Raw genomic sequence first — 24360 nt, forward strand, 5'->3', positions numbered from 1 at the left:
CATCTCAGCAGCAGACAAGAGGAGACTGGATAAACTCAAATCAAAAATCAAGAAGGCCCGGTCCATCCTGGGATCTTCTGGTGCAGGTGGTGAGAGAGAGCAGGATGATGGACAAGCTGTCATCGCTGCTGGTGAAGGAGTCCAGCCTGCAGGTCCAAATGTGTGAAAGGAGAGGTACCGCAAGTCCAAGTGTATGAAGGAGAGGTACCACAGGTCCAAGCGTGTGGACTGTAGAACCAGCTCTGCGCCCAGTGGACCTCACCCTGCGCTCTGCACTCTGCAGTGCCTCTATACAAAACTCATTTCTGGTTTACACTATCTGGTCAATTTTCTTAACACCCATATTTAATATTTGTATTTGTAAATAAAAATTCACTGCTGTTAGTTTTGTACAATATCATGTGTATATGTATATATAAGTCTATTCTACTTGGTACCTTTTTATGATTTGGTTTAATTTTTTTGCTGCTGTTATTGTTTTTTGTAATATTCTGTCCTTTAGCTGCTGTGATAAACACATTTCCCCGTTTGTGGGACAATAAAGGAATTCTGATACTCAACATGATGTGTGTGTGAGATTCTGCAGAAACTGTCTCACTGCAGAGATTCAAAGTGAATTTCAACATCAGGAGGAAAACACTGAACACCTGTCTGACACCTCGACAGGTAAACAGACAGACAGGTATACTGTTCAGACAGGCACACAGAGACAGGTAGACACAGTGGCCAGCAGAGGTCATCAAAGGAACGATGATCAGAGATGTTGTCTGACAGTGATGATCCACTGAGTGAATTCTAAGAACTGAAATGACATCGATGAGTCCTCTCTCACTCATGCACACACACACACACGTTGATGTGGGTGTTTTAATTAAACACAGAGAGAGAGAGAGAGAGAGAGAGGCTGCCGAAGTCCTCCACTGATTGGAGGAGCAGCTGTAGGTGCAGCGGAGTGTCACGTCTGACCGACTCAGAGCAGAGAGCAGACCTGCGGAGCTGAACGGCTTCAGGACTCACATCGGACCGGGACGAGACGGGATCCCGCTCCGGTAAGTTCTTTTCTGAACTAATCAAACATCAGACAATGAAACCAGTTCAAACAGCGGGTTTATCACAGCAGGGCTGATGGATGAAACCAGTTTGTGGTGCCAGAGAGAAGAATGAGTCATATAAATAATTTCTCACTGAATTCTTTATTTTTAAGATGTTCTTCAACCAAACAATCGATTGTTTAAGAGAAGAAATCATCTGCAGATAAATCAATAATAATAATCACAGTTTACTTTTGGTATTTTTACTTGATTTTGAACATTTTCTCCATGTTGTGTATTTAAAGTTTGTGAGAAGATTATCTGATATGACGCTACAAATATCGTTATTCATGTTTTAATATATGTAATATGTTTATACTATATTTAATATAAATGTATTTAATATTGCACTGTAGAGAGTGAGACAATTTCTGCAGCAGGAAGGCAGTTTCTGTAGAGAGAGAGACAGTTTCAGGTGATGATCAGGTGGTTTGATCAGGTGACATGAAATATGAGACTGTTTCTCTGCTAGAGCTAATCAGCTGCTTTCTCTGATGTGATGTCACTGGATTCACCAAAATCAAACTCTCCACTGATTGATTGACTGATTGAATTCTCTTCAGGTGTCCACAGCAGAATGAAAAGTCTCCCATGAACATCGCCTCAGCATGACATCATCAGGCCGCACCTCCTCCTCTCTCCCCCTCTACCACCACCATCACCCTCATCATCATCATGTCTCACTCTGGATCGGACAGACAGCCCATCAGTCCTCATTGTGGCCTTGTCTCCTGTTCTCTGTTTTGCTCTGGATGACTGGACAGGTTGTTCAGGTGAGTGCTTCCCACCAGCACTTCCATCCCCACTCCATAAAGATACCTGGTGACATCACTCTGGGGGGGCTGTTCCCGATCCACGCCCGTGGCCCACACGGTCTGCCCTGTGGTGAGCTGAAGAAGGAGAAGGGGATCCATCGTATGGAGGCCATGTTGTATGCTTTGGACCAGATCAACAGTGACCCTGAGCTACTGCCCAACATCACACTGGGAGCCCGCATCCTTGACACCTGCTCCAGAGACACCTACGCCCTGGAGCAGTCGCTTACCTTTGTACAGGCGCTGATCCAGAAAGACACGTCTGACATCCGCTGCTCCAATGGAGAGCCCCCCATCATCCGCAAACCGGAGAGGGTGGTAGGAGTGATCGGAGCGTCAGCCAGCTCAGTGTCCATCATGGTGGCCAACATCCTGAGACTGTTTGAGGTAAATAATGTACACCTAATGCACAGGTAACATGCTGCATATACAAATGACATTCATATAATATACCTGGGATAGACCAGTAATGCAGTCCTGTAAATATACAGGTAATACAGCTGTTGATATACAGGTAATACAGATGTTGATATACAGGTAAATCAGCTGTTGATATACAGGTAATACACATGTTGATATACAGATAAAACAGCTGCTGATATACAGGTAATACAGATGTTGATATATGGATAATACAGATGTTGATATACAGGTAATACAGCTGTTGATATACAGGTAATACAGATGTTAATATACAGGTAATTCAGCTGTTGATATACAGGTAGTACAGATGTTGATATACAGGTAATACAGCTGTTGATATACAGGTAATACAGATGTTAATATACAGGTAATTCAGCTGTTGATATACAGGTAATACAGATGTTAATATACAGGTAATACAGATGTTAATATACAGGTATACAGCTGTTTAAATACAGGTAATACAGCTGTTGAAATACAGGTAATACAGATGTTTATATACAGGTAATACAGCTGTTGATATACAGGTAATACAGATGTTTATATACAGGTAATACAGCTGTTGATATACAGGTAATACACCTGTTAATATACAGGCAATACAGCTGTTGATACACAGGTAATACAGCTGCTAATATACAGGTAATACAGATCTTGATATACAGGTAATACTACTGTTGATATACAGGTAATACAGCTGTTGATATACAGGTAATACAGCTGTTGATATACAGGTAATACAGCTGTTGATATACAGGTAATACACCTGTTAATATACAGGCAATACAGCTGTTGATACACAGGTAATACAGATCTTGATATACAGGTAATACTACTGTTGATATACAGGTAATACAGCTGTTGATATACAGGTAATACAGCTGTTGATATACAGGTAATACTACTGTTAATATACAGGTAATACAGCTGTTGATATACAGGCAATACAGCTGTTGATACACAGGTAATACAGCTGCTAATATACAGGTAATACAGATCTTGATATACAGGTAATACTACTGTTGATATACAGGTAATACAGCTGTTGATATACAGGTAATACAGCTGTTGATATACAGGTAATACACCTGTTAATATACAGGTAATACAGCTGTTGATATAGAGGTAATACACCTGTTAATATACAGGCAATACAGCTGTTGATACACAGGTAATACAGCTGCTAATATACAGGTAATACAGATCTTGATATACAGGTAATACTACTGTTGATATACAGGTAATACAGCTGTTGATATACAGGTAATACAGCTGTTGATATACAGGTAATACTACTGTTAATATACAGGTAATACAGCTGTTGATATACAGGTAACAGCTGTTGATAAACAGATAAAACAGCTGCTGATATACAGGTAATACAGATGTTGATATACGGATAATACAGATGTTGATATACAGGTAATACAGCTGTTGATATACAGGTAATACAGATGTTAATATACAGGTAATACAGATCTTGATATACAGGTAATACTACTGTTGATATACAGGTAATACAGCTGTTGATATACAGGTAATACAGCTGTTGATATACAGGTAATACACCTGTTAATATACAGGCAATACAGCTGTTGATACACAGGTAATACAGATCTTGATATACAGGTAATACTACTGTTGATATACAGGTAATACAGCTGTTGATATACAGGTAATACAGCTGTTGATATACAGGTAATACTACTGTTAATATACAGGTAATACAGCTGTTGATATACAGGCAATACAGCTGTTGATACACAGGTAATACAGCTGCTAATATACAGGTAATACAGATCTTGATATACAGGTAATACTACTGTTGATATACAGGTAATACAGCTGTTGATATACAGGTAATACAGCTGTTGATATACAGGTAATACACCTGTTAATATACAGGCAATACAGCTGTTGATACACAGGTAATACAGCTGCTAATATACAGGTAATACAGATCTTGATATACAGGCAATACTACTGTTGATATACAGGTAATACAGCTGTTGATATACAGGTAATACAGCTGTTGATATACAGGCAATACAGATGTTAATATACAGGCAATACAGCTGTTGATACACAGGTAATACAGCTGCTAATATACAGGTAATACAGATCTTGATATACGGGTAATACTACTGTTGATATACAGGTAATACAGCTGTTGATATACAGGTAATACAGCTGTTGATATACAGGTAATACACCTGTTAATATACAGGCAATACAGCTGTTGATACACAGGTAATACAGCTGCTAATATACAGGTAATACAGATCTTGATATACAGGTAATACTACTGTTGATATACAGGTAATACAGCTGTTGATATACAGGTAATACAGCTGTTGATATACAGGTAATACTACTGTTAATATACAGGTAATACAGCTGTTGATATACAGGTAACAGCTGTTGATATACAGGTAATACAGCTGTTGACATACAGGTAATACAGCTGTTGACATACAGGTAATACAGCTGTTGACAAACAGGTAATACAGATGTTTATATACAGGTAATACAGCTGTTGATATACAGGCAATACAGATGTTAATATACAGGTAATACAGCTGTTGACATACAGGTAATACAGCTGTTGACATACAGGTAATACAGCTGTTGATATACAGGTAATACAGATGTTAATAGACAGGTAATACAGATGTTAATATACAGGTAATACAGCTGTTTATATACAGGTAATACAGCTGTTGATATATTGGTGGACCTAAAAACAGGCAGGTGGACAGACAGGATGAAGCCGTCTGGTTTGTGGATTAATGTTTTAAAGAGTTTGTTCCTGATGACTGACTGTCTCTGATGAAAGCTTTTAATGACTGTGTGTGTAAATCACTAGGTCACAGATGCATCATGGGAAGTTTAGCGTTTGTTGCTGGGGTGATCCCTGCTGATCAATTTATGATCACAGAGTGAACTGTTGGTCTGTGTCAGACAGGTGAACAAAGGTGAGTCTACAGCTGCAGGAGGGGTCTCTGGGGGAAGCAGCTTTTTTATGTAGCGTGACATCACTCAAAATGAGCCAATCACGTGCAGGAGCTGCAATCCATCAGATCCGCTCCTCCTCCTAATTCACACCTGTTTTCTCACCTGCTGTCAGACAGCTGACCAATCACTGAGTGAGCTCAGTGTGATGTCACACATGAGTGTTAAAAGTTCTTGATAAAACCTGAACACACGGCGAGCTGATGGTTGCATTTGTTTCGCTCCACTGAAGCGTCATGATGATGATGATGATGATGATGATGATGACTGTTATAACAAGGTCTGCTTTTAGGAGGTCGTTAATGTGGATTCCTTCATTAATCTACACACACACACACACACACACACACACACACACACACACACACACACACACACACACACACACCATGTGTTAATGTGATTATTATTCAGTTTATTGAAGCTCTGACACACATTTTGCTGAGGCTGTTATACAACACTAATCCTGTGTGTGTGTGTGTGTGTGTGTGTGTGTGTGTGTCAGTACTTCCAGTTGAACCAGTGCTGTGATCTGATCTGGACCCGGTGTCCAGTTTATTAGGGACACTCAGTCCGAAGCGACCATCCTGTAATGAATCCTGTTTCTATCAATTGTCTATATCAGTGAGGTGGTCTGATTAATAGGAACACATCTCTGTGGACGAATGATGGACACTAACTTTTCATGCATATCATTTGGTAACCGTGACAACCTGTGAGTGACACATAGGGTTGATGATTCAGATCCCTCAGGTGAGCTATGCATCAACAGCTCCAGAACTCAGCGATAATAACCGGTACGACTTCTTCTCTCGGGTGGTTCCTCCGGACTCGTACCAAGCTCAGGCCATGCTGGACATCGTCAAAGCTCTGGGCTGGAACTACGTATCCACGCTCGCCTCCGAGGGAAACTATGGAGAGAGTGGAGTTGACGCCTTCATGCAGATCTCCAGAGAGGCGGGTACGTAACAGTTCTACGTTCTCTTGTTTGGTTCTTTGAACTTTGTCTCTCTGTTCTAGATTTTATCTGTGGATGTTTGTCAAAAGGCTCAAAGAGTTCCTAAAAGTCTTTTCTCTTTCCTTTGTTGCCAAATATTAAGTATAAAGTATAATAATATATAATGTAGTATAAAGTTTAATGGAAACCTCACAACATAGAGTCACATGTCAGCAGGAACATTGTCGCACATCTTCTGCTTCTTTCAGTAAAACAAATTTGAACTGTAAACTATGAAGATGTACTATTAAAAATAATTTCTGATCCTGTTACACTGTAAAAACATTGTAATGTCAAACAGTATTGAACAGGTTTATTTGAGTCTCCAGTCATAAAGCTTGAGAATTTCATATTCCAGTAAAAAATCAAAAGAAAATGTGAATGCATGCTGTTGTTATCATTACTGGTGTGTGGTTGGGTGGTGGATATGAGCTCAGGTGGAAACACTTTTGTCGTTTGTCATTAAACCTGTCTGTCTCTACTTGTACCTGTCTGTCTCTCTCAGGTGGGGTGTGTATTGCTCAGTCAGTGAAGATTCCCCGTGAGCCAACAGCTGGAGAGTTTGATAAGATCATCAAACGACTGATGGAGACGAGTAACGCCAGAGGAGTAATCATCTTTGCCAACGAGGACGACATTAAGTAAAAACACTAACCGACCACAGATCAGCTGGACTCCGTCTCATTGGGCCAGCTTTTAGAACTTGTTTCAGTTCTCTCTTTTAACTTTGTCCCTTGACTTCTCCCCTCTCTTTCTGGTAGGCGTGTCCTTGAGGCAGCAGAGCGTGCTAACCTGACAGGTCATTTCCTGTTTGTGGGGTCAGACAGCTGGGGAGCCAAGAGTTCACCTATTGCAGAACTGGAGGACGTTGCCGAGGGTGCTGTCACCATCCTACCTAAACGAGCATCAATAGATGGTATAAAAAAAAAAAAATACTACTCACTGACTACTCCACTACCCCACTACTCGCTACTATACTTACTGTACCATTCTATAATACTTAGCTTTCCTGCTAGATGCTACCAGAGAGCCTGTCATTAAGCTGGTCAGGTTGTGTGTGTGTTTCAGGGTTCGATCAGTACTTCACGTCTCGTTCTCTGGAGAACAACCGCAGGAACATCTGGTTCAATGAGTTCTGGGAAGATGATTTCAGGTGTAAACTGACCAGACCTGGAATCAAACTTGACCCTGACAAGAAGAAATGTACAGGTACACTCACACCTGAGGGGTGGGGGGGCAGCAGAATAGTGGTTGGAACGAGTAAACAGTGACCTGTGTGTGTGTCTGCAGGTGAGGAGAGAATTGGTCGGGACTCGTCCTACGAGCAGGAGGGGAAGGTTCAGTTTGTGATCGATGCAGTTTATGCTGTGGCTTACGCACTGCACAGCATGCACCTGGATCTGTGTCCCGGCAGCTTTGGAGTCTGCAGCAACATGGACCCTGTGGAGGGACGCCTCCTGCTGGACTACATCAGAGCAGTAAACTTCAACGGTAAGAAAACACAAATCTACATCAGAACAACACCTGTAACAGAGAGACAAGCTTGCTGATGAGTGTCTGCTAGAGTTCGAGCTCACGTGAGAGGAGAGTTTTAGTACAAGGACCATTACTGTGTGCTCCAGTTAAACAGAGACAGACTGACCGGATGACTTCCTTTCAGACAGACAAAAGTTTGGGATGAGGAGACATTCTCGGAGTAGCACAACAAAGTACAGCAGCTTCATCCTGTTAGACTTCAAATTCATATTTTATAAAGATGACACACTGCAGCAGCTGGAAGACTGGGAGGATTGAATCTGTAAGAGCCAGAGCTGCACGCCATGAGACCTGTCTGTCTGCCTGCCTGTCTCTCTCTACCTGAATCCTCTCAGTCTTCTGAATTTTTAATCAGCTCAAGAGAAGTGTCTTCTTATTCAGGATGTTGGCCTGATCAGGCAAAAATCTGGACCTGGATATCAGGACTGACACCTGCAGCCCTACACCTGGTAGTCAGGTGATCCTTGAGGTGACGGCTTGTTGGCTTTAAGGTCTTAGTCTCAAACTAAGTGTCTGACAGCTTCAACAGACAAATGTCTCAGAACATCTCCTCCAGTTCTCACCGTGAACTCAGAACAACAAACCAACAAGTGCAGCAACTTACTCCACTGAATATAAAGCATCCAATCATTTTCTCTTCCTGTGTTCTGAAGAAGGCCTCAATCAACCAATTTTGCTGAATAACATTAAGACATACATCCATCAATAAAACTTAAGTGGCACAGCGCTAAGCTTAGACAGTTAGCTAGCTGGCTCGTGCTTGGTTTCTATGGTTACTGTGGTGACAACCCTGTGGCTAGAATTTATTCCTGCTGAGGAGAGATTTAGTGTATCCCTGCTATCCCGTCACTACACGCCCGTGTTTGAATGTTCAAATCAAGCTCTGCCCTACACTATGTTCCACCTACTTCTTGTTTCACTCAGAAATATGTCATCAAATACTGAAGCTCGATACTCTTCAACGTTATGATGGATCTCCTTCTGGCGAGTGATGCTGCATGCTGACTTCCTATTAAGACTGTAGAACGCTTTCTGATTGGGTTCTTTAAGACTTCTGTCATGTTCTGACTGATGGAACACAAGTTGTCCTGTGTGGTTTAGGTTCTATGTTCTATTTGTTCTGTGTGGTTCAGGTTCTGGTGTGAGCAGCAGTTTGGTTTTCACAGCGGCTTTTTCTTTATTCAGAGAAATAATACGTTAAAAATAAGTTAATGCACTTTACATGTTTCCTCTAAGGACTCTGTGTGTGTGTGTGTGTGTGTGTGTGTGTGTGTGTGTGTGTGTGTGTGTGTGTGTGTGTGAGTGAGACTGTCTTAATAATTAAAGTGAGCAGCTGCTGGAGAAACTTGGCTGGATGAAGAGGAAACATCTGTGTGACCAGTCTGTCTGTCTGTCTGTGTGTCCTACAGGAAGTGCAGGTACCACTGTTCTGTTCAATGAGAACGGAGATGCTCCCGGTCGCTACGACATCTTCCAGTTCCAGATGACCAATCACAGTCATCCCGGTTACCGTGTCATTGGCCAATGGACCAATAATCTGAGACTCAACGTAAGAAACTGATTGAATCAAACGGACAACATCTGCAATTTTAATTCTGACTTACTCTCTTTATACTTGTGTGTGTCTCTCTCTCTCTCTCTCTCTCTCTCTCTCTCTCTCTCTCTCTCTCTCTCTCTCTCTCTCTCTCTCTCTCTCTCTCTCTCTCTCTCTCTCTCTCTCTCTCTCTCTCTCTCTCTGTCAGGTGGAGGAGATGCAGTGGTCAGGAGGAGATAAATCTCTTCCTGACTCCATCTGTAGTTTTCCTTGTAAACCAGGAGAGAGGAAGAAGATGGTGAAAGGAGTTCCGTGCTGTTGGCACTGTGAGGTAACGAGTTGTTTACAATAACACAACACGCTTACAACTACAATAACTATAACTGTATAATAATTATAACTCAGGTTTTATTGACTGGTTGCAACTCTTCAGCGTGAATGACAGAAGACATAAAACACAAAGAATGAAAAGTGCTCCCGAAGGAGGAATCCTACTCTGAACATAAAACTGTACCTATGAAACTTAAACAGAAAATAAAATCACTCCAAAGAGGTCAGCACACAGGCTATGAAAATCACTACTCTGAACACTACAAAAGGTACAACAAAAAGCGCTCTATGAGGAGGAAAACAAAAGGCTATCAAACAGCAAATCTATGAAATCAAACACTAACCAGAAAATTACGAAATCAAAATCACTCATCCAAAGAGGAACAATACAGAAAATAAAACTTGACAATACTTAACTGAGACAATGGCAAGACTGTGAAACAGGGCTTCAGTACACGACAGAGGACGAAATACTTTGGTGACGCAGACAGGGGAAGACAAAGACTTTATACACATGGGGGAGGGGAACACAGGTGAAAACAATCAAGGATTAGGGATGACATCAGACCAGGGACACAAGAGGAAGGGCAAGTGACCTGAAATGAGAGGAGAGTTACTTTTCAAAATAGAACATGAAATTCACAAGACAAAAACCCAAGACAGGACGTCCCTCACCGCGATGTGACACTCATTATATAACAACTGTATAAGAATTATAACTACAAACAGCCCTCAGACAAAACAGCACCGAGGTCTGTTAAGCCCAATAAGCCCAAATGTAACGCAACATTTGAAGCACGACCAACAGAAAACTGGTCTAAGGTCAAAGGTAACAGTCTGTTTCCAGTTATTTAAAGCTCATTATTCAGACAGACAGGTTGACAGAGGCGGGTTCACAGCAAGCCTCGGGTTCCGTAGGGCTTGGGTCAGGCTGCAGACCTCTAGAACAGATGTTTCCAGCTGTCAGCAGGCCCATTACATCGGCCCCTGATCTGTTTGATTGTTGAGAGTCAACAGATTCATCCAATGAGACAAATCAATGTTAAAGTTTATTTGACTGGCTACTGACTGCAAAACTGAATGTTGATTCTATAGAATGATGACATCATCAGTATTTTGATTGGTTCATTATAAAACTAATTCACACTGTAATACTATGCCACCAACCTGATCTGTCTGTCTCTCTGACCTTTCTGCAGCTCTGCGATGGGTACCAGTACCAGCTTGATGAGTTTAACTGTGAGACCTGTCCATCAGACATGCGTCCCGCCCCCAACAGAACCACCTGTCGCCCAACTCCAATCATCAAACTGGAGTGGAACTCCCCCTGGGCCCTAGTACCCGCCTCCCTTGCCTTGCTTGGTATACTAGCAACAAGTGGCGTGGTGATCACCTTCATCCGCTTCAATGACACACCAATTGTAAGGGCTTCGGGGAGGGAGCTCAGCTACGTACTACTAACAGGTATGTACTCCTACTCAGTCACTATGATGAGCGTTGTGGTCTGGACCAGATAACCAGTGGTGAGTCCAGTGCTTCACCTGCAGGATCTGGATCTAACCCCTAACCCTAAGAGAAAAACAGGCAAAGGAGGAGCACTCACAGATGAAAAGTCTAAAATGTAGGTTGGAGTTTACAACAGGCAAAAACTAATAGGCTGGAACAATGTGGCTGGTAAAGGGGGTACAAACATACTGATAATCGGGCTGATTTTGCTCAGATTTTACCCCTTCCTGACCACGTCAGATTATCTTCTGTCTTTTAAGATTATCCTATATTATTATCCTGTGGTCTGAGGTGTGTTAAGAGTCAATTTATCCCGATAATTTACCCGGAAACGGGTCGCGGCCGACAGTTGTAAATGTTGAACTTGTTGCACTGGTTACTGTAGATCACGTTTGATCATGCGACATTTCTGGCTCGGAGGACTAGATTCTAGATCGGCCATGAGACAGATAATCTTTATGTGTGTGGTGTCCTGTGCTGAGAATATCAGAGCACACCACACACACTGTACGATCGAAGCTGATTTTTGAATCTTCATGTGTGGGGGCTCTACAGATAAAAAAAATTTCTTAAGATTTATAATGTGCCCCCCTTTAGGCACACATATAATCTGGTGAAGAATTGGGGAATGGGCTGGTACAAATCCTGAGCTGAGGAGGGAATCAGAAAAAGGTGATCAGGTGGGAGTGGCTTAGGTGACAGAAAATGGTGGGAACACCAAATTTACTGCAGGATAGATAAAGTGGCTGGATATGAGATGATGGGAGATTTCCCAGGAATCTGTCTTCATCGAAGGTTATCCAAAGCGTTGACACCAGAGAGTCGGGATGGTAGGTAGACCTTGACCTGGCCAGGATCCATCTGGATGTTGCTGGCAGCCACCCTAAACCACAAACAAAATGAGTTTCACACTTCTGTGTTTTGAAGTGGTTCTCCTCCAGTCTGTGAAGAACATGTTGCTCATTCTACATGTGTTCCTATCTGGCTTCAGGGCCACTCTTCTACTAATCCCACCCCAACTGTTTTCTGATGATATAATTGAGGTCCCAGTGCTTGTTGAAGGGGCTGTAAAGCCTTCACATATCAACTTATTAACTTATTACATTACTATCAATATCTTGAGAATCAGATCAGGATATTGATCACATATCCAGCAGCAGATGGTCCATGTCAGACTTGTTCACACAATTCTCTATATGGTTTGGGTGGCTACAGACTGCTCTATAATGATGACCGTTTTTGTGTGATATCACTACTATATGTATTTTGATGTTTACGCAACATCAAAAAGAGTACAGAGTAATGTTCAGGCAAGCAGAGAAGAATACAAATCAGCTACAGTGAATGAACAAAGATCCTATAGTAGAAAGGAAAATGCAGCTTTGTGGATCTGTGTCCATGCAGCAGCAATGTGGATGAGTCATATTGAAGTGTGAGACCGAGCAGGGAAATGTTCTAGTCAGATGTTCTGCAGAACTTTGACAATGACCAGTTTAAAGCAATGTCCTGGAGTGCATTTGAGTGTGTGATACAACAGATGAAACCAGCACTGCCATTGAGGATTACATGGTGTCAACATCCCCATTCACTTGCTGTGAATTCACCCCAGATAGCTGTCTGCTCTGTTCACACATGTGGCTCCCCCGAGCTGAGGACTTGGCAGCTGGCAGAGTAAAGACCGCAGTAGACATTTGTGTTCCCACATACAGGTCTTCCTGGTAAACTCCAGTTTCCACTTGGCCCACCATGGCTGTATTAATGCCACAATACAGCCACAGCACTTGTAGTTGAATGTATGTGTTTGCACCAGCTGCACAGGCAGTTATATGCCCTGCTCTGCAGATAATTTATGCAGAGCCTGTTTTGACAGAAGTGGACCGAAGTCCACGTCAGTCTGCACAGAGCCGATCGAGCCACATGGGACGTAACACAGCCGAAAGGCTTAGTGCATCCAGTCAGTTTTCAAAACAAAACAACCTGTCCCAACTGGGGCTCTTGAGCGAAGTCGCGATTCCTCTTTGGGGCTGACTGAGAAGGGCTGGTTACAAGCGTGATGCAGAGGCAAGGGTGGGGACCACACCTTGTTGAAAATCTTCTTGAAAATCTAGCCTTTCAGACTGGACCCCTAAGAGAACTTAGCACTGTAGCACCTGAGCCACAGCCAACCATGATACACTGTCTGTCTCATAGCATATCCAGATATCCAGGTGACTAGCTACCTCCCTAATGGAATCAGTTTTCAGATGGACTGGATCTTCATGCTTCACTATGAGCTACAGGACATAGACAGATCCTGACTTCAACAGGATAAAAAGTTCATATTTCACCATGAAAACATAGCTCGCTTTCTCTAGTGTGTATCTGGTTATCTGATGATAATCAACAGTCAAGACAACATCATCAGCACTGAGGATGACATCACCTGTTTCTTTCTTTGCAGGTATCTTCCTGATCTACCTGATCACCTTCCTCATGATTGCAGAGCCAGGTGTGGTGGTTTGTGCCTTCCGGCGCCTGCTGCTAGGCCTTGGTATGGCCATCACCTACTCCGCCATGTTGACCAAAACCAACCGCATCTACCGCATCTTTGAACAAGGCAAGAGGTCGGTGACTCCGCCAAAATTCATCAGCCCCACCTCCCAGCTCATTATCACCTTCGTCCTCATTTCTGTCCAGGTGAGAATTTCAGATCACCTCCTGCTTATGTTTCAACAGTTTGTCACATGATTCAAGTTTATCTGTTTGTGTGTGTGTGTGTGTGTGTGTGTGTTAGGTCCTCGGTGTGTTTGTGTGGTTTGCCGTCGTCCCTCCTCACACCATCATTGATTATGAGGAACTCCGCCCTCCGAACCCCAACCTTGCCCGAGGCATCCTGAAGTGTGACATGTCTGACCTGTCAATCATCTGCTGCCTCAGCTACAGCATCGTACTCATGGTAACATATTGATCCAATATCGGTCCTGTAATGTTGTCATGATTTTGGTTTAGTTATTTCCTGTCTTATTTTGTAGTGTTTTTTTGTGACTGTCTATTTCCTGCTCACTTGTGTTCACAGTGTTCTGTTTCCCCCAGTGTTTATATGCTCTTGTGTTCATTTGTGTTCTTGTGTTCCTGTGTTTCTCCCTGGCCAGATTTTCCATCCTAACCCCCACCTTTCTCACATCAGCCACATCAGCCCTACCCTGTTCCGAGCTTGTCAGCTCCCTGCCTTCTCTCACTGCTTTCCTCTACTAATGTGTTTCTCAGCCTCTCTCTACCAGAACCTCATCCCCTCCTTAGTTTTGTTTGTTTAAGTTAGTTCAGTCTTTGTTTTTTTCCCCTTGCTTGCCTTTTTTTCCCTGGTTTTTATTTTTGCACTTAAGTATTTTGGATATCACCTCATTAAAGTTTGCATTTTATGTTAAACCATTTTATTTGTTTCCACTCATTGATCTGTCATTGATCTTTTATTGATCTGTTATTGATCATCTCATGTTGAATGTGTGAACGTCCCTCTTTATGTCACACTGATTGACCAATAAAGAGTATTAATTGTCTTGTTGCTATGTGACCTGCATAATTCTTGTTCCTAGGTAACATGTACGGTGTACGCGGTGAAGAGTCGTGGTGTTCCAGAGACGTTTAATGAAGCCAAACCAATTGGTTTCACCATGTACACCACCTGTATCATCTGGCTAGCCTTTGTACCAATCTTCTTTGGTACAGCCCAGTCCACCGAGAAGGTAAAAAACAGGACAAACCAGTACAGACTAGGTATCATGACTGACTCAACGGGGCATTGAAGATTAAAAGACAAAAGACCGAAAATGTACTTAAACGGGTGTGGGAGACTGACAGGCCGATGTAAGCAGCTCATAGACAGGCCTGGTCATGGTTAAGACCCTAACCCTAACCCTAACCCTATTTTATTTTGTAGGTTCTCTCCTGGTATGTCATGTATTACTTTCCACTTCCTATCTTTGTTTTCCCACCCTTTATCCTGCTCACCTGTGGTAACAGTGTACTTTTTCATTCATGAAATATGGGGGTTAATTCTGTCAGGTCCCTAAGCTAAACTGGAGCCAGTGTTTAGCACAGCAACCAGAAGCTAATTCTCTTTCTTAGAGAAAGTGAAAGAGAGAGTGAAATCTCCGTCTTGATATGAAATCAATGAGGAGTCCACATGAACAGTGTCCATGTGTTTCAGTTGAGACACCTGTCTGTACCGAGACTCACTGAGACAAATGAGGCATCTGTCCTAATTGAGACATCTGTCCATACTGAGACACCTGCTCATCTCTTCCTCTTCTCCTTTTTTCAGTCAACAGACAAAACTGTATCACAGCTTACAGACAGTGGTGAGAAAGACATGCAGGTCCTGAGACAGACAGACAGGTTAGGAAAGACTGAGTTTAGTTTCATCTGAGGAGAGAAGAATAAACTGACAGAAATCAGGCCGGCACATCAAACTAAAGCTGCTTTAGTGTTTGTGGTTCAGTGTGAGTTCAGGGAGGGACAGAGAGTCTTTAACTGAGAGATAAACAACTGCAGAATTAGACACAAAGTGGAGCAGCTGGATTAAACAGATTATAATCCAACACAGGATGTAATTATAGAATAATAACTGTTCAAACCAAAGTTACACAGAGCTTCTAAAAACAGATAAAAGAGACAATAAAGCTTTAAATAACATGACATAAACCAGCAATGTCAGACAGAAACAGACAGAAACACAGGCAGTAGAAAACACACACTGTGAATGTGAATGTCTAGTGTGGTTCTAGTGGTGAGGTTCTCTATAAGTGAATGTCTGTGGTTCTAGTAGTGAGGTTCTCTGTCAGCGAATGTCTGTGGTTCTACCACTGAGGTTCTCAGTCAGTGAATGTCTGTGGTTCTAGTACTGAGGTTCTCAGTCAGTGAATGTCTGTGGTTCTAGTACTGAGGTTCTCTGTCAGTGAATGTCTGTGGTTCTAGTGGTGAGGTTCTCTATAAGTGAATGTCTGTGGTTCTAGTACTGAGGTTCTCTGTCAGTGGATGCCTCTGGTTCTAGTGGTCGGGTTCTCTGTCTGTGAACTAGAGCAGCCAAAATAAAATACAACAGGGAGAACTACACCACCCAGAGGTGGAAGAGGATGTAACACCTCCACACCGAAATGGTGAATATAGTCTCCATAATTATATACAACAACAAGACAACAGTACATTTAGCCCATGTGCGGAGCACCATTTTACAAAGGAAAAAAAAAAATACAGCAATTCTGTAAAAATTGAAACACACACACACCCAAACACAATCAACCAGACACAACAGATCAAACACACATGCATTCATACTCAAAACATGCACACTGAACTCACACAGTCAAACGCTAACACTCTCACACAAAAAAACACCATGACATTCGGTTAATTCTAAACATAGAAATGAAAACAGGGACTATGGTACCCTCGACAGAGCGTCAACTGGATTCCAAGAACAAGGGCAAGCGTCTCCTTTCCGATGGTGGAATACCACTGCTGGTGGTGGTTAAACGTCTTAGAGAAGTAGCAGACGGGGTGATGGACATTTTCCAGCACCATCTTGCACAACGACAGCACCCGCCAGGCAACCGCCAGGTTTTGCTAATTCCGGTGCAGCCAACACAGGGGCAGAAATTAACAGTGCCTTGATGTTTTCAAAAGCCTTTTGGCACTGCTCAGTCCACTGTTACGGTACTTATGGGATTAGCAAGTCTGTCCGTGGTGCCACTACAGAGGAAAAGTTTTCACAAAACCCACGGTAGTAGCCCACCATACCAAAGAATCTCTGGAGCTCTTTGCAATCAGCAGGGGCAGGAAAGTTGCAATTTGCAGGCAATTTTGCATACAGTGGATGCACCTGACCCCCTCCCATGACTCGGCCTAAGTATGTAACAGTCACTTTACCAAATTTGCACTTCGCCAAATTGATGGCAAGGTTGGCAGAGGAAAAACATTGAAACAGCTGGCCACAACGCACTTCAGAGAACAACCTTATCTTACTAGGCATCACAACCTGGCATACCTGACAGTACAGTATTAATTAACCACTGGAATGTTGCGGGATCATTTCACATTCCAAAGGCCATTACACAATAGGAAAGAAAATCATCTGGTGTAACAAATACAGAGATCTCCTTAGCCCTTCTCATAAGCGGTATCTGCTACTAGCCTTTTAGCAAGTCAAACTTGCTCACATAAACAGCTGATTCCACGCAGTCAATGCAATCATCCAGTCTAAGCAATGGATAACTGTCAGGTTTACCTACTGGATTAACATGCCTGTAGTCAGTGCAGGAACGTAACATACCGTCGGACTTCCCAACAAGAATATATGGCAAGGGGCGCCGCTTGGCTCGGTTGGTGGCGCGTGCGACCCATGTGCTGAGGCTCTGTAGCGTACCCGGGGCCCCTGGCCCGGGTCCCTTTGCTGCGTGTCACTCCCCCTCTCTTGCCCTGTTTCCTGTCACACTCTTCAGTTGTCCTGTCAATGAAGCCAGAAAAGGCCAAAAAAAAAAAAAAAAAAAAGAATACATGGCAAACTCCATGCACTTGTGCTGGTTTCAGCAATGTTATTCAACAGCACGTCCTCAACTTCTTTCTTTAACACGGACTGTTTCACCAGATTGATGCGGTATGGGTGTTGTTTAATTGGGACTGAATTCCCAACATCAATGTCATGTTCGATAACCTGAGTCTGTCATGGCACATCACCAAAAAGTTCAGGAAATTGATGAACCACTTCCAGGATATAAGCCCTCTCAGAGACATAAAGGTGACGAAGGTGATCTCCTAAAACCTCACCATTCCCCTCCACTAAAGCAGACATCAGCACCACACCATCAGTGGACAGTGACGGATCTGACACCGGCACAGCCAGAATCGAATCCAAACAGTCAGAGGTTGAGCCTTGCTCAAATTACGGCTTCAGCAACATGACACAGACGCCTCTGCTGCGCCGGTCAGGATTGGCAATCATGTAATCACGATCAGAAACTTTGTGCTTTATCTTTTATGGACCAGTATATCGAGCTTGCAAAGCAGATCCGATGGGATCACAAGAACTTGATCACCCACTTTGAAATGATGGACAACAGCCTTACGGTCATACCACACCATCATTCTACCTTGGGCTCGCTCGAGATTTTCTCGAGCCAGGTCATGAGCCCGGTGCAGATGAGAATGGAAATCTGAAAGATAACTTAAGATGTCCGTTGCAGGGGAGTCACTTAAAAACTGATCTTTCAAGAGGGCCAAAGGACCTTGCGGAGTGTGTGCAAAAACAAAATCAGCGGGACTAAACCCAAGTAACTCCTGTGTCACTTCTCGATAAGCAAACGGTAACCAGGGAACAGCATCTAACCAAGCTTTACCAGACTCCAAGCAATATGCACACAACATGCTCTTCAGCGTTTGGTGATAACGCTCCAGCACACCCTGGCTTTCAGGATGATATGCACTGGACACATTGTGCTGTATACAAAACTGTTTCAGCACGTGAGTGAACACATGAGATATGAAGTTTGACCCATGGTCAGTCTGGACAATCTTAGGCAGACCGAACAGTGAGAAGAATTTAAGTGGTTCTCTCAGCACCACCTTGGCCAAAATCGTCCTCAGAGGGACAGCCTCTGGGAAACGGGTAGTGGCACACATCATCGTTAAAAGATATCGATATCCACCTGTTGAGCACAAAAGCAGGCCAGCAATATCAACAAGGACATGATCAGGGCTGGCCTGGCTGGTTGGGCTTGCCAGTAAGCTGACAAACACGACCGGTTTACAGAAACAATTCACATCCCGCTTAACGCCTGGCCAGAAACAAAAACATCATGAGCCACACTCAAAATCTCTATACCCAGATGGCACAATAATTTGTTCTACAGAGTTACAGTGGTCTGGAACATTATAAGGTCTCCAATTCCTCATCAAGATGCCATCTTGGAAAAGCAAGCACTGTGGCTCCTTATTCAGATCAACATGAGGCAAGCTGAAACACTGAGGCAAGGGACACATCAACTTTTTGAGCATCAATTAGTTTCTCACGAGACAGGCGCACAGTCTCCCTATTCACATTACTCGATATCTCAGACCCAGCACATGAAGCACTGGTAGAAGACTTAGGCATCTTCTTAAAATCATCAGGGGCGACAAGAAAGCAATCAGACAAATCACAGAAAAAATTGGAAGAATCCAGATCAACAAGAGAAGGCAAGAACTCTTTCCTCTCAGAGGAGCTGGAATGATTTGCGGATACCTCATCACTACTTGAGGCTTCAATTCAATTCGATGGAGAGGAACCACAGCTGAGCCCATCTCAAAGCCACAAACAAGAACACTGGTTCCGGTCTTTGACTCTTCGGACACCAGTAGAACTGGTGAATATGCGCACTGGGACGATATGTTCACCACCAGGCAAGGCCACAAAACCATCACTGAGAAAAGGCTCGTACCCAGACTTGGGACCGCAGCTTCACGCAGGGTGTTAACCTGAGGCTCATTATCAACACAGCCATAGGTATACAATTCTAAAACTCTTCTACCAACATTAATTCATGCATCTTTGCCTGACTATTCACCTCCTTCGCAGAGCACCAGCGATCAAAAAGCGTTTCTTTCTTGCATGCAAACTCCATATAGGTTTGATGCTCAGTTTTCTTATAATGCCTAAAGCACTGCCAGTATGCCTCTGGAACAAGCTGCTAGCAGCGGAGAATAGATACCTTAACTTGGTTGTAGTCTGCACTTTGTTCCACAGACAGTGCAGCATACACCTCCAAGCACGGCCAGTTAAAACAGACTGAAGCAACAGTGGCCATACATCCCTAGGCTACTTAAGAGTCAATGCCACCTTCTCAAAGTTCAGAAAATACTTTTCTACATCCTTCTCAACAAATGGTAAGAGACAGATGTTCATTGTGATGTCAAACGAGCCAGATTGAGCTAAATCGAAATTGTCCTCTCTCACCTTAATGTCTAGATGTCTCAACTCAAGATGATTTTCAGCACCCTTTAAACACAACAATTCTCTTTCATTATCAAGTTCCTTCTCTCAAATAGAGAGCTCTTTCAGCCGGATAGCTTCTGTCATATCTACAGGTGGCAACTTACCTTTTCAAACAAGAAAAGGAAGCATTATCAACTTAACTGTGTGTTTTAAACGTTTTTCCAAGCTACTAAGATCAATGTCAAACGCAGTTGCTACCTCCAACAGTTGATCCTTCATGAGGTGGTGGAATGCCTCCACCGATGGAATTTCAATGAAATATTCTGCCACTGATGTCATGGTGACAATCAATCAACAAACAAACAAACAAACTTGAATGGCTGCATCTAGAATGCAAAACACTAACGAGTGGTCATGAAATCCCCCCCAAATGACCACAGCTTTCTCAAAAGGCCCTTTAACCACATCACAACATTTAACAGGAGAATCAAAGATTTAGACCAACGAATATGGGTAAAACCCACAAAATCACAGCAGCCCAAAGCTTAATCCAAATACAGATCAGCCTGTTACAACACTGCACTCACAGTGCACAAGACTACAACTAAAGTGACATCTAGCGAGCACCTGTTGACTGGATGTTTCGCAATTACACCTCAACCTCGTGTCATGACTCCTGTTTTTTTTCTTCTTGTATTTGTTTTTTGGTTTCTTGTATTTGATTTACGTCATTGTATCATGTCTTGTGTTGTGTTTTTGTTTTTCCATGTCTTGGGTCATGTGTCCTTTAAGTTCTCCTATGTTCTCCCTCTGGCTCCCTCTGTCTGTTGTCTTGTTCCCTCCTGGTCTGCTCCTCTGTGCTCCTCCCCCTCATTATCACACCTGGCTTCCTTCCTCCTCTCTCCTCACCTGTTCCTCGTCATGTCATTATTGTCTGTGTATTTAGTCTCTGTGTTCTCCTCACTCCTTGCCCGGTCATTGTTTTCTGTTATCTGTTAGTCATTGCCTGTCCATGCCCCTGTCCCATTTGGTATGTCTTGGTTTTGAGTTTTCCATGTTTAAGTTGAACTTTGATTTGTACTTTGTCTAGCTGTTTTCTTTTGCTACTTTGTCTTGTTCTTGGTTGTTACTTTGCCTTTTGCCTGCTTTTGTTTTTGTAATCAGCTTTTTAATAAAGCTCGCCTTTTGTTTTCCTTATCTTGCCTCCCGTGTGTACTGCATTTGGGTCCACCTTCCCTTCCATAGTTTTCCCTTTTAAACCCCAACCTGACACCTCGAGCAAAACAAAAAAGCTAAACTCACCCTCTCTCTAGTCTTCTGTGGCTTCCCTACCCGGAATTAGCGTTTAGCTTGTGAGGGCACAGCAGACCAATTACACAGCCAACTGCAACCCACCGATAAAGAACCAAATAAGGATTACCACCAATAAAATAATAAACTAAAATAACAACGTGACGGAGTCTGTTTTCTGCCCAGCGGCTACTAATTGACGTGCAATCACTAACACCCAGCAAAACTTGAGGTACTCACCAAAAGTCATAATTAAAGCCTACAGCTTCGTACTTCATCAAAAAAGTTCAACAAAGGACAAGTTCCAATTAAGTTACAACCAGGTATCTTAACTGCAACATAACAATGACAAAAGTCACCAGAAGTTCGTGACTAGGGGTATTTATTCACAAAATGATATTTAACGGGGAATTTAAAGGAAATCAAGAATGTGAAAACATAACAAAAGCAGGAAAACAGCAGGTGCAACAGTTGGCGTGGAGGCACCTCTGGGATGAGAGAGAGCCCGAACACTGCAGGAAGACCTGCTCTTATAGGCAGTGGCTCCACCCCGTGGTTGAGATTCACACCTGGGAGATTCACACACATTAGGGATAGGCAGAGAACTAGAGCAGCCAAAAGAAAATACAAACAGGATGTAACAAGTGAATGTTTGTGGTTCTAGTAGTGAGGTTCCCTATCAGTGAATGTCTCTGGTTCTAGTGATGAGGTTCTCTGTCAGTGAATGTCTCTGGTTCTAGTACTGAGGTTCTCTGTAAATGAATGTCTGTGGTTCTGGTGGTTAAGTTCTGTCAGTGAATGTCTGTAGTTCTACTGGTGAGGTTCTCTGTGTCTCTCTGTCTCTGCAGATGTTCATCCAGACAGCCACTCTGACTGTTTCCATGTCGCTTAGTGCGTTCGTGTCTCTCGGGATGCTCTACATGCCAAAGGTCTATGTCATCATTTTTCACCCAGAAAGGAACGTCCAAAAGAGGAAGAGAAGCTTCAAGGTGTCTGTGTGCCGGTTTTGATAGATGCTCTGTTGCCTGTTCAGGTAGTTGCTGTGCTGCCTGTTCTGATATTGATGTGTTTTTGTGTTGCAGGCTGTTGCCCAGGCTGCCAGATTGTCTCAAAAATCATCAAATGAGAAACAGAATGGAGAGACAAAGATTGAGCCTGACAGATCGCAGTAGCACTGCAGTAAAATTACAAATTACAGGTAATGAAACATCACACTACAGACACACTATTCAACCCACAGCAGTTACACTTTTAGCCTCATCTTCAACCTGTCATCATCTTCAGCCAGTTATCATCTTCAGCCAGTTATCATCTTCAGCCAGTTATCATCAACCTGTGATCATCTTCAACCGGTTATCATCAACATGTGATCATCTTCAACGAGTTATCATCAACATGTGATCATCTTCAACGAGTTATCATCAACATGTGATCATCTTCAACGAGTTATCATCAGTCTTTCATCATCTTCAACGAGTTATCATCAACCTGTGATCATTTTCAACCAGTTATTATCAACATGTGATCATTTTCAACCAGTTATCATCAACCTGTGATCATCTTCAACCAGTTATCATCAGTCTGTCATCATCTTCAACCAGTTATCATCAGTCTTTCATCATCTTCAACCAGTTATCATCAACATGTGATCATCTTCAACCAGTTATTATCAACCTGTGATCATCTTCAACCAGTTATCATCAACCTGTGATCATCTTCAGCCAGTTATCATCAACCTGTGATCATCTTCAACCAGTTATCATCAGTCTTTCATCATCTTCAACCAGTTATCATCAACCTGTGATCATCTTCAACCAGTTATCATCAACCCGTGATCATCTTCAACCAGTTATCATCAGTCTGTAAACAGGGTTGGAATCTGAGCTGGATGGAGATGATTCCTGACAGGTGGAAGATATTTCTGGAGGAAGTGCTGAATATTTCAGCTGCGTGTTAAAGATTCATGTTAACAGCTTAGCTGCTGAGGGCTCTGGAGCAAGGCACTAACACGACAGGCGACTGTTCAATTCCCTGCAGAAGGAAATAAACTCTATTTCTTCTTTTGCTGTTTCGTCTGTGTAACACGCTGCCTCATTCCTCAACCACATCAGAAACAATATCCTGTCTGATCAATCCAACCCATCAGCCAATCAGATCTCATCTCTGAGAAAGCAAGTTGTGGTCAGAGGAAACAGTGTGTGTATGAAATTTCACAGAGGGGGCCACAGGGGGAACAGTGATAACAACAGTGAAAGATTGCTGACAATTAACATATTTAATCAATCGATGATTAATTATTTAACACATCTTTATGATCTTTCTGCTGAATTGTCCTGATCGGTCTCACTGATACTTAATGGTCAATACTTAATGATCAGTAATATTGTATTTGTATCTATAGGGGCAGTTTGTGATCAATAATGAGGACCCTACCCCTCACTGATGTTTTTATTCTCACCTCTCATGCAGCTGCTGACCAGTTCCTGTCCAGAGCCTGATGTCATCGTCTCCATGAAGGTCACCAGCTAGACACTCCTCTCAAACATACACACACACTGACACACACACACACACACACACACACACACACACACACACATACACACACACACACACACACACACTGACCAACAATACATTCATGTGTGTCAGGTCATTTCAAAACAAGACTCTCCGCAGGGCTTTGTTGTGAAAATCAGGGTTTCTGGGGTTCAGACAGGAAGTCCTCAGCAGGAAGTGTTGAATCAAATCAAATCAAATCAAATCAAATCAGTTTTATTTATACAGCCCAAAATCACAATCACATTGCCTCAAATGGCTTTGCAATCTGTACAATGAACGACATCCTCTGTCCTTAGACTTCAAACTTCACACTGATGGAA

At 42.7% G+C, this 24360-nt stretch overlaps 1 protein-coding gene across 1 annotated transcript; it reads left to right on the forward strand.

Annotated features, from left to right (window-relative positions):
• Positions 1-998: 998 nt before the first annotated feature.
• grm6a (glutamate receptor, metabotropic 6a) lies at positions 999-24360 on the forward strand. Its single transcript, XM_037104445.1, has 16 exons — positions 999-1049; positions 1655-2293; positions 6086-6302; positions 6844-6979; positions 7100-7254; positions 7407-7547; positions 7629-7829; positions 9284-9423; positions 9617-9739; positions 10938-11202; positions 13685-13920; positions 14018-14179; positions 14817-14966; positions 22327-22467; positions 22561-22676; positions 23948-24360. The coding sequence occupies exons 2-15, from the start codon at positions 1700-1702 to the stop codon at positions 22648-22650; spliced, it is 2751 nt and encodes a 916-aa protein (XP_036960340.1). The 5' UTR covers positions 999-1049; positions 1655-1699; the 3' UTR covers positions 22651-22676; positions 23948-24360.

Source organism: Acanthopagrus latus, chromosome 7, assembly GCF_904848185.1.
Source record: "Acanthopagrus latus isolate v.2019 chromosome 7, fAcaLat1.1, whole genome shotgun sequence".
NCBI classification, from domain to species: Eukaryota; Metazoa; Chordata; class Actinopteri; order Spariformes; family Sparidae; genus Acanthopagrus; species Acanthopagrus latus.